Source organism: Pelmatolapia mariae, linkage group LG4 (genome assembly GCF_036321145.2).
Source record: "Pelmatolapia mariae isolate MD_Pm_ZW linkage group LG4, Pm_UMD_F_2, whole genome shotgun sequence".
Lineage (NCBI taxonomy): Eukaryota > Metazoa > Chordata > Actinopteri > Cichliformes > Cichlidae > Pelmatolapia > Pelmatolapia mariae.
In genome coordinates, this window is record NC_086230.1 from 26,901,284 (window position 1) to 26,912,220 (window position 10,937).

At 39.7% G+C, this 10,937-nt stretch overlaps 2 protein-coding genes across 9 annotated transcripts in view; both read left to right on the top strand.

The window, feature by feature from the left end:
- The window catches only part of srcin1a (SRC kinase signaling inhibitor 1a), a 91,535-nt gene that overhangs the window by 73,852 nt on the left and 6,746 nt on the right, over nucleotides 1-10,937 (top strand). For 5 of the 8 annotated variants that reach the window (XM_063472214.1, XM_063472219.1, XM_063472216.1 and 2 more), the window contains 3 exons: nucleotides 132-284; nucleotides 5,921-6,058; nucleotides 10,222-10,266. In XM_063472214.1, the coding sequence (XP_063328284.1) occupies nucleotides 132-284; nucleotides 5,921-6,058; nucleotides 10,222-10,266 (336 nt within the window). The remainder of the gene's footprint in view (nucleotides 1-131; nucleotides 285-5,920; nucleotides 6,059-10,221; nucleotides 10,267-10,937) is intronic. The other 3 variants (XM_063472217.1, XM_063472220.1, XM_063472215.1) reach the window with 2 other exon arrangements.
- On the top strand, nucleotides 455-3,837 carry LOC135932901 (uncharacterized). The gene is made up of 3 exons (XM_065470635.1): nucleotides 455-628; nucleotides 727-855; nucleotides 2,651-3,837. The coding sequence occupies exons 1-3, from the start codon at nucleotides 455-457 to the stop codon at nucleotides 3,584-3,586; spliced, it is 1,239 nt and encodes a 412-aa protein (XP_065326707.1). The 3' UTR covers nucleotides 3,587-3,837.

Genomic DNA, 10,937 nt, shown 5'->3' on the forward strand with positions numbered 1-10,937 from the left:
CAGTGTTTTAATCCTCAAATCTACAAGTCATCATATTAAAATTCCCCTATTGATATATTTCAGACAAAATTGCAAGCTTCTCACACCAGCTTTGGACAAGTTCTTACCCCTTTTTGTTCTTGTGGCCCTAGAAGGCTGAATCTGAAGAGACAGAGGGACAGAAACCTCACATAAAACTGAGGAGGACCGTGTCCGAAAACCCTCGTCCTTCATCAACACCTCCCACACTGGCTTCTGAAGATAAAGAGGAGGGAGAGGAGGAGAAAATTGCTGCCGAATTGGAGGTAAAGAAAACACAAGGTTAATAATATCCCCAATAATCTGTTGTTCATTGGAAAAAAACAAAACAAAAGAAATGTTTTTAGTATTCATGTTACGTCCACAATTTGGAGCAAGTCTTTGTGTGCACACAGGCAGACAATGTCTGTTCAGATATGCTCACCCTCATTACCACATGTTCAAGCAGCAGGTGCCATATGTCCCCAGCCCCTGGCACTGTGAGAGCCCAAAGATCACATACTGCTCACTCACACACATCATCACCCAGGGCTCACAGATCACAGCCAGACAGATGGATCCTGATAGCTGCTTGGACTGTGTTAGAGATGACCTGCTGAAACTGAATAGAGTAAAGACTCAACAGTAATTGAGTTTGATCATTCAGCTGCTGCTGTGTTTTTATTTTGCAGATAATGACAGTTTGTAACTTTCTTTTTTCCTCCTCAGCTATTTGAGAGAGCCCCGCTCAGGCTCTCTATGCCAGCTCCCCTTTCCCTGCTAGTTAGCCCATGCAGTATGAAAAGTTTACACCCATCCAGACTGGACCTGTGGCCCCCTGAGGCCTCAGGCTGTGAGGTAACCCTTTGGCTTACCCTGAGTGATCTACCTACTAAGTTTCCATCTCTTTTCTTCTACACCCGCTACTACACACAAGAATTATTAACTACAACACCAGTTCCAAAAAACTTGGGACGCTGTATAAAATGCAAATAAAAGCTAAAACTTTAAGGTAAAAATAAAAAGTAATTTGGAATTTGATGGCAGCAACATGTCTCAAAAGTCAGGACAGGGCAACGTTTGCAACTATGTAAGCTTATATAGCTGGGAACTGAGTAGACTAGTTGCTTGAATATTGTTTTATTGTTGTCTGATATAGGATTCTAGCTTCTCAGAAGTCATGGGGCTTCTTTGTGGTATTTTCATTTCTGGTATGCGCCAAATACTTTCAATTTGTAAAATGTCTGAACTGCAAGCAGGCAAGTTCAGCACACGGACTCTATGAGCCTTACTGTTGAAATAAATGCAGTATCAAAGTAAGAGTGTGTGAACATTAGGTAAAAAGTGTTTAGGCTTAGATAAAAGCACTTGTATATGTGTGGAAATGAGGCATGTAGTAAGAAAATGCTTTAAGTGCTCAAACTGAGTAGAGCACAATAAGTAGTATTGGTGCGTTAAAAATCAGTATTACCCTTTCCAGATGTGCAAACTGCTGATTCCATGGCAATAATGCACCATTATTCCATCGGAGATGCAGGCTTTTGAACGAAACTCTGATAACAAGCCAGATGATTCCTCTTTTCTTTAGTCCAGAGGATCCGGCACCATGTTATCCAAATCCAATTTCAAATTTTGATTTGTTTGACCACAGAACAGTTTTCTACTTTGCCTCAGTCGATTTTGAATTAGCTTAGGCCAAACGATAGTGGCATTTTCTTTTAGATCATGTTCACATTTGGCTTCTTCTTTGCATCAGAGCTTCTGCTTGCATTTGAATGCAGTTTGCTGTGGATAGCACAGCGAACTGTATTCACAGAGAATGCCACCTGAGGGCATCCAATATTGATTTTTGGCCTTGTGCACAGAGATTTCTCCAGGTTGTCTAAATCCTTTGATGATATACTGTAAAGGCTGAGCTACTTAAAGACTTTCATTTTATTTTCAGGGACATTATTCTGAAAATGTTCCACATTTTTTAGATCCACTTTTATGTAGATTGGCAAACCTCAGCCCACCTTTGTTTCTGAGAAGGTCTGCCTCTCTAAGATGCTCTTTTCCGACTTTTGTTGCACCTTTCATTTCAGGTTAAATAATTTTGAGAAAAATACATTGCTTTTGTGATTTGCAAATCATTGCTTTCTGGTTTTATTTCCATTTTACAAAGCATCTACACTTTTTCGGAACTGGGGTTATAGGCTGTCTTTTATCTAGTGTTTCTGGACAGGAGCTATACAGAGGTTTCTGCCAATAATGCGCTGCAAACCCAAAGCAATAACTGAAAGAGTCAGGTTTGTCTGACAGTGAGTAATTTGGTTCAGTTTGAGTATGTTCATTAACAATCTTTCTAATCCTTTCCATTTACACCTGTTACACAACTTTTTAGATATGTTTATAAAAGTCATCAGTCCTTAACAGGTATTTGCACTTATTAATAATATTGTGGTTTTTTGTGTGTGAGAGTCAGTATGTAAAGAATATACACTGAGCATCCTGGTAGCATTATCTACAAAGGTATTAGATACAATGTGATAATATTTCTTTCATGCTTTCTGATGTGCTTGGGTGTTTTTAATGCCATGGTTTGTAATCTCACTTGAAGTTTGTTCTTGGAGTGTGTTTAAATTTAAAACTCAAGTGCTTTCTTCATTTATAGGCAGGGCACATGTCTCCTGTCCCCAACATCGTGTTGACAGAGTGCTGTCCTGCTTCGCTCACAAACTCAGAGGATTCTGTCAGAGATTTAGGGAATGACCTTGTGGAAGAGACTCAATCACAAGATTGGACTGGTCATCATTCAGTCGGCAAGACTATAATTTCAAGGGGAAAGCATTCAGGGGGATTTGAAAGTCCTCCACAACGAGAACAGTGTTCGGATAGTGAATTCGAACAGGAAGTTGCCCTGCTGGTGACAGATCTGGACATGAGAGTGGTGTCTCCTCTTGAGGTACAAGAGCTCAGTGAGACTAAAGGAGATGTTCTTCACACTCTAATCATCTCACCGCAGACTAAGGAACTGTCTGAAACTCAGCTGAGTCACCGGCCTCTGCTAGTGCTCTTCAAGGTACAAAAAACTGTCAAAGAGGCCTACGAACTGCTGTATTCCCTTGTGGCGTCATTCGAATTAAAATTCTCCCATGCCCCAGACCAGCAGATGTCTCTAGCTGAGGCTCTCAGAAGTGGCATAGAGACAGGGGCTAGCATGCTGACATTTCACCACAAACCTGAAATTAGATTAATACCTGAGATACAGCTGAGCTCAGTAAGCAGTACTCTTAACTCTAATGAGTCAACTAGGTCTGCGGACACTCAGAGGAGAATGACAGAAGATGTCCGACGCACCACCTACAAGAGGCTGGACAGCTTGGAGGAGACTATTCGAGAGCTGGAAAACACATTGATAGAGATCAGTGGTCATGCTACTAGAGAGCAGCTCTACAGTCAGACAATCATCAACAGTAGCCCCGTACCGACGGCTGGTAGTCAAACTTCTGAGGCAAAGAAGCCACCACTCCCACCCAAGCCGTCTGCCTCGAGTCCATCATCAATCCAGGTTTATTGCTTACACCTCCTGTGTCCATTCCTGCTCTGAAGCAGCATCCTCTTTTTTCTTCACCTCTTCTCTGTGGATGGCTGTTGGAAATTCACTTTCCAGCTTCTGATGTCTGCTCCCTGATTAAATCGGCATGCGACTGTATTTGAAATCGAAACCGTGCAGAGGGGACAGACAGCAGACTTCCTACCTACTTGTCTGTTCTGTGATTAGTGCTGGGGCTGCTCTCCTGCTGAGCTCAGAGTTGTTAATTGTTTTTTATTGATCTGTCCTGGTATCTCCTATCTGTCTGTGAGTCTAGCTAATTTTGCCTTTTGTTACACCAAGAGGCAATAAAAAATAAATGCATTTTCCTCTTCTCCTTTTCTGCTCTTTACTGGTTAGTACGATCTAATTAATTTAATTTCTTATCTTAGTTCTGCCCTGAAATCCAACTCTCTTTTCCTCACTAATCGTCTTAAGCACAAAGCAGTACAACTGCGGTTGTGCTTTATTAAAAGGTAGCGCGAGGACATATTTACATTAAGCTGTATCTTCCATTATCCAGCATCATTTTGTTGTAAATTATGCTCTTTTTGCAGCAGCTGTTTTGACGTGTCATTGCAAGCTAAACAGAAACATTATTAATGAGTTTAAGCATTTGTACATGGGCCAGGTCCTGGTATTGTTCATGTTGGCCTACTTAAATGCCCTGCTGTGACAAGTCAGAATGGCTTTTATAAAAAGGGCCTGTTGCACACATTACAGTGGCTATGCTTACATGGAGCCTAATATTTCTATTCTGTGAATGTTCACTTTAAAAGACCAAACACAGTAGAAGTTCCCCATATGAACACCTCAAGCACAATAAACAGGACGAGGCTCATAACCTTTTTAATAAGCTGCATTTAATTGCTGCCCTTTCGAATCATTTCAATGCAAGGAATTAAGAGTAACACATTTACAGCAACTTCTGCCCTAAACAGATGTGAGAAATCCTTTCTCGGGGAGCTATTCAGACATGCGTCACAGATAAAAGAGCCACTGACAAATGCAGATGCAGCACTTTTGTGACATTGTTTTGATTAAGTGCGTATTCATCCATCCACATAAATTTACAATCCATGTAAACAGCTGACCCAAAATGTTTAATCATAAGGACATAAACCGAGTCATTTAAACTGTTTAGCTGCTTTCAAATAACAAGATAAAACTACAAAGAGAAAATTCAATCTAATAAGTTTAAAAAACAAAAGATTTCTTACCAAAGCCTAGTATCACTTCTAATATACTTCACATTAATATGTACTGACCATGTGCTGAACTCTATTACCAGATGTTGTCAGTGGCCTGGCTTTAGCTCACCTCCAGCTGACCGCTACACAACAAAAGATTAGTAATTATCAAACCTGTGTCAGCTGCCACTTGTCTGAGAGGTCTTGACAGCTTGCGTAGCACTCCCTGTTGCTCTGATTGTAGCCTACCACTCAGGGCAGGGCTGCAATACTTGACAGTCACACTGTCATGGTGAGTTTTAGCCCTCTGATGTAGAGCCAGAAAGCACTCCCATGGGCACGGCTGAGGATTACAGAGTCTTCACACATTATTTCATCACTCCAACTTCAACCACGTTCATCATTTCAACATGACCCTTCTTCCAACTCTTGTCCAACATTTGCTGGCGCACTTACCAAATTCACACTGACAAGAAATCTACTTTCAGAACCCATTAGAGTTTAGTTTTTAATTAGCACATCAAACAGCAAGTTTACTTGCAAATTTTATGATCTAATTTTAAAATTCTGCTTCTCGTTAAAAAAGGATTTGGCGCAGAAGGAAGGTGGTTACAAGTCTTTCTTCTCTGATTTAATGTAGTAGGGGTAACTGACTATTTGATATTAGGGTTAATCTTTTGTTAGTTTTCCTTTCAGCTAATGTCTCTGTGTGCAGATGAGGCACAGTTGGATGGAAATTTGACTGGATGTGTATTTGTTTTTCTGTGTATTAGAGAGAGTCAATAGAGTAACTCAGCAGGAAAGATCATTAAGCACGCTGCCTCGTGGATCCTGTGGTGAGGCTAAGCTACGCAACGTCAGTTTTGATGCCGCATTTCTATATTCTGGTCTTTGTCATCTTCTGCTGATAGATAGTGAAACTCTGTGAAGTGGATAGTTCCATTTTATACCAACTATAAGCTGAGGTCTTAAAAACCTTATTAGTCTCAAGAGAAAGACTTAATAAAGGCTGGACTCAAACTCTGTAGTAAGTAGATGTGTGTCTGAAGCTTAAATTGAAGACACTGTAGAGGGGAAGTGAAATCTACAGACATCTGCTGTGTGACAAAGTGTTATTAATGGTTCTCCTCTGTTCTTCTCTTGTTTATTCTATTCTTAGGGAGGAACTATTTCCGGTAGCGGGAAGTTTCTCCACTCCTCGGCTGCCTCCAAACTGAAGCACCTGCAACAAAACAGCACAGAAAAGACTAAAAGTGGCAAAAGAGAGGACTTCATGAAGGTCCAGGGCCAGCAACAGGTACAATTTGCCTTTATGTTTTGCACTGTTGAGGCCAAAATGCACTTGATCTGGCAGTGTCTGTGCATGATCCCTAAGATGGACAAGTGGCTTTTAGGTGTAACCATCTTAAGCACTTAATGAAGGCTTGTACAAAATGGAGATATAAAAAAACATGAAAATTACAATAATGATCATTATCGAATCGTACTGCCTTTATGCCCACAGAGTCACTACAGTTGAAACTGTCAGAGGTTCAAAGAGAAATATGAAACTATCATTCTTAGTAAAATGCAACTGAAATATATAAAATCAAAGGTTTATTTATTGAAGTATTTAATTATTAGGGAAAAATGCCATATACACTGAATGTACATTTAATTTGACCAGATTCTGTTAAATTTACTCTTTTACATTATACTTATGTAGTCAAATGGCTTAACATCAGCATTTTGGGCATAAATATTTTTTTGAGTGCAAAAATCTGGGCCTACCAAAAATCAAGCTAGAAAGGATAGTATTGATTTTGTTCTGTGTTTAAGCAAATTTAATTGCTTTGTTCCTCAAATAGAGACATATTTTGCGTTAATGTTTACACCACCTTCCCCACAACTTCAGCAAGCCTTCGTTCAGAGTTATTTTCTCGAAAAGCAAGTGTGTGTGCATCCATTCACGTAATCCACTCTGCACCAGATCAAGATTAAATGGGCCTTAACTACCACTCTTCACTGCCACTCGATCCTTTCTGTGCCCGGCAGAACCACTGCCACCTTTCAGCGTGATACATTCCTCGCCCTCTGTGTATTACAGTCTGTGTAACATTCAAGATACAAACTTAACAGACAGCAGAAGTGATGAATTGAATTCAAAGCCAGTTTTGCCAACAATCATAAACTTTTTAATGGCACATTATTGTGACAGGCTCATCATCACGGGAATGCTGAATTGGATCAACGGATTTTCTGCAGGCACTGTCCCACAGAGAGATGCATGTCACACAGGTTAGAGTGATGAAGGATTAGCACTTTAATTACCTAAGCAGTGTTTCATGTCTGAAAGTCTTACGTGGCTTCTAATTATATAATTTAAACCTATTAAAGTGTTTTCATGTATTAGCATTATGGACGTGCTTGCATCTTTAACAGGTCTTCACTTCTGTTTTTCTTCTGAAGTCTGACAGAAAATTGGGTATGAAGAAACTCTTAAAAGTGCTTGAGTTTAATTTATAAAACTTCATAAACTCTCTCTCTAAGTATTTGTTGTTATGCATATGCCTGACAGCTGGCTTTTCATTCTTTTTTCAGTTTCTAATATGCTGGCATTTTAGAGGTTTAAAGTAAGGCAAAAGACTGGACATAAGGATGCTAGATGGCCTCTAGAGGCAAGGAAATTGAACTGTTGGAGCATGTCGGTCAAGTAAAGCCAAGAGAAGATTTTTACAGCATGCCGGTGCACAGGAGGGGAAAAAGGCTTAATGTCAATGTAATTTGAAAAATAACCGAAGCAGTGAAGTGCACCTAAACCTTCATAACCCACAGAATTTGACAGAGCATTCAGACACAAATTCAGTCTTAAAGATTGAAAAATGAATGCGTTAGGCAGACAGCCAGAGACTTGAGACATGGGGGGCTTTGGTTGCCTCATACTGAGAGAAGATTGAGAAGAATCTCTACAGAGCCATGTAATAATCACCCCTTGAGTCACTGGCAATCACTGATTATTCATTATGAAGAGGGCAGTTCTCTTTCCACCATAAAGTCTTTCAGGTTTCCTCTTCTTTATGTCTTTTTCTTCCCCTTTCCGCTTTCTCTACTCTGCAATTTATGCATGCTGGCCCTTTCTCCGTTTCACTCTTCCTCTGTCAGTCTCGCTCATTCCCCGAGATTTGGAAGCTGAGTGGATGCCTACACTTGTGTAATGAAAGCAAAATTAATCCCATTATTTCAGTATGACACTCACAGGCAGCACAGTCTCTTTGTCCACAAACTTCAAAACAGTCATTGTGAAAAGATGCTGTACGAGTGAAAGCGCTATCCTCCGAGGGACGGTGGACACTCAAAGCTAATTGTCGGCGTGGGAAGTCGGTGCCAAGCAGTTAAGGGTAGCAGCATACCACAACTGTGTGATGAATAACAAAGAGAAACAAATAACCAGCTGGTTTAGTGTAGGAGAATAAAGAGTCAGCTGTGGTAGGCGCTACAACAGCCAATAAGTCTATTTTGTATTATTTTTAACGATGAGGGACTACTAGTCCCTTTGTACATTTCCAGGTGTTGTATAAAGACAAGTGAAAAACAATTATTCAATGCAAAAGTGCACTTGATATAATAATTGGCCACTTTATTAAATTGATGTTAAAATGTTGGTAGGACTCCATTTTTAAAAATGCTGCCATAGTTTGTTAGCTGCTTTAAGGCTAAAGAGGTTAGTTGGTCAGATACTTGTCCGAAATATCCATGCTTCTAACTATCACTAGTTGAGCTCCTGTTACATTAATTAATGGTGGCGATCCTCATGGATGAACATTTACAGACGGGCTTGCGTAAATGTGCAAACTGGCAGTTTGACAACAGTTTTGATGCACAGTTAACAATCATTGAGGAAATAAACACTGGCTACTTGTAATCTGGACCTCTACTACTGGTCACAAAGTAGCTCTATCGTGAAAGTTGTGCAGACATCTGCACCATTACCTCCCTATCTGCTCGGTTTCCTTCATAAAATTTCCATCTCTTCTTCCATCTATTTTCTTCATGCAGTTCAGGGTTGCAGGGGTGCTGGAGCCTCTCCCAGCTGTCATTGGGAGAGAGGTGATGTAGTCCCTGAACATGTCACCAGTCTACTGGAAAGCTAACACAGAGCGACAGACAGCCATTAATATTTACACCTTTAATTTAGAAATTTAGAAACACTAATTAACCTGCATGTTTTAGACCGTGGGAGGAAGCTGCCAGGGGGAAATTTAGCACAAAAATTGTCTTTTTATCTTTTTATCTAATACAACAAAACAAAGAGCCGTAGCTCGAGGGAGGAAAAAGAAACTCAGAAATAAATTTTGCTGTGACGCAGACTTGTGACCCCTTGCTCTTGTTATGCATTATGTGACAATCCCTATAAGTGAGGTTACCATTACCAGTTAATGCTGCAATGTGGATAAATTGCATATGGATTTTTTGCATGTTGAACAGTGTAGTGTACCTTGTGTAGTTTGAGTCAATGCTCTGTGGCCACCTGATTACAACCATAACAAAATAACTCTCAACCAAATTTCATTGCTTAAAAAACAGCTACTTGAAAGTGTTTTGGGGTTTTTTGTATTTTTTTAATTGTGATAATGTAATCAGTAAACAAGGCAGCATGGTGGTGTGGTGGTTAGCAATGTTGCCTCACAGCAAGAAGGTTCTGGGTTCCACTGCCCGTTCTGTGTAGTGATTACATGTTCTTCCTTTGGTTTCATAGGTTCTATGTATACAGAAGAAAATAGATGGATGGATATCAGTGCAAAGCAGTTTTTGCTCTACTTGCTGTCAGACTGTTTACTATAAAAGGTCCAATATAACATCAACAAAACTATAACAAAAGAGTTGAAATTGGTGAATAATTTAATTAAGGCTATACTAGTGATACCTATCTGTCTGTCTGTCTGAATGTCCTTGTATCATTAACTCTATAAATATTTTTGAAATCTTTAATGTCAAATGAAAATGGTGCAGAGCCTGATAATTTAGTTTAAAGATGGATGGGGCAAAATCTGTCTACTAAATCATTTTAAATTCAGTATAATGAAACAGCTGAGCAAAGACTAGGCAGGAAAAAACATGCTGATTATCTGCTGCTCATCTCATCAAATTATCAAGGCGGCTGGCTGATTTGCATACTGCCTTTAAGAGCTAATTAAGAACTTTTGCTCAATCTACATTTTACTTTACCTGGTATCTTTTTTTTAAACCCCTCAGTGACATCTGGTGTGTCATCTTTCTGAAGAGAAATTCTACTTGCAGCTGCTAAAAAAACACCAAAAATATGATCTATTCTTTAATTTTATGAAACCTTAAAGTTTAGCTGATATTTTTGAACTGTGTAAAATGTGGCAATGACTACAGTTAATCACAGTGCTTCCCATCAACATTTCACCACCAAACTCACTGCTAATTTTTAAAAAATATTGTTGTTTCAATAATCAGATGTGCCCAGCTTGGGTGATCTCTCTCCTTGGCGCCGAACTCAAGGTAAAATAGGCTATTCTCTTAAACATCTGCTGTTCATAGCTCCCTAAATGGTCCCAAACTTTTACCCCTCCTTCCATTTCCCCTTGGTGTTTTTAGATTGTTCTCTTTTGTCTCTTCTTGCCAAACTGTAATGACATTTCTGGGGCATTTTAAATAGGGTCCAAACCCAAGGAACGAGGACAGCACTTCAGAGTCTCCTGATGGTCTGCTGTCCCCTGCTCCAGCTACTACACAAATAGACCTAAATATCTGAATACATTTAAATATCTTTACCGCACAATGACACTTTCCTCCAGATTGCATGAAAGGCAGCTGGTGTTCATTCACACGTCATGACTGAAAGCCAGCTGGAAGGATAGTTTATTATTTTTAAGATAAAACGAGACCACTTTTTCGTTAAACGCGGGTCCTGCCGTTTCAAGAAAAAATACTGATTGAACATTGCGGCATTTCAATCACCATAAATTAGAATTATGGGGTAGGGATAAAGTTGGCCAGTCAGATTTTTGTAATGGCCTTGCTACACCTTACCACAGTATAAAATGTAGCTTTATTCCCCCTGGAGAATTAGTTTCTTTTTTAGATTTAATTCTAGCGTTATCTATGTGTATTTGCAGGTGTTAAAATTAACAGAGCTTTTCTGATAGCGCCTCGTGCTGCTGTACTCGGGC

What these genes read in the sequence shown, in the direction of transcription:
- LOC135932901 (XM_065470635.1), top strand. Translation starts at nt 455, where the DNA reads ATGTTCAAGCAGCAGGTGCCATATGTCCCCAGCCCCTGGCACTGTGAG. An exon ending in ACCTGCTGAAACTGAATAGA is followed by an intron (nt 629 to 726) that starts GTAAAGACTCAA and finishes TTTCCTCCTCAG; the next exon opens with CTATTTGAGAGAGCCCCGCT. An exon ending in CTGAGGCCTCAGGCTGTGAG is followed by an intron (nt 856 to 2,650) that starts GTAACCCTTTGG and finishes CTTCATTTATAG; the next exon opens with GCAGGGCACATGTCTCCTGT.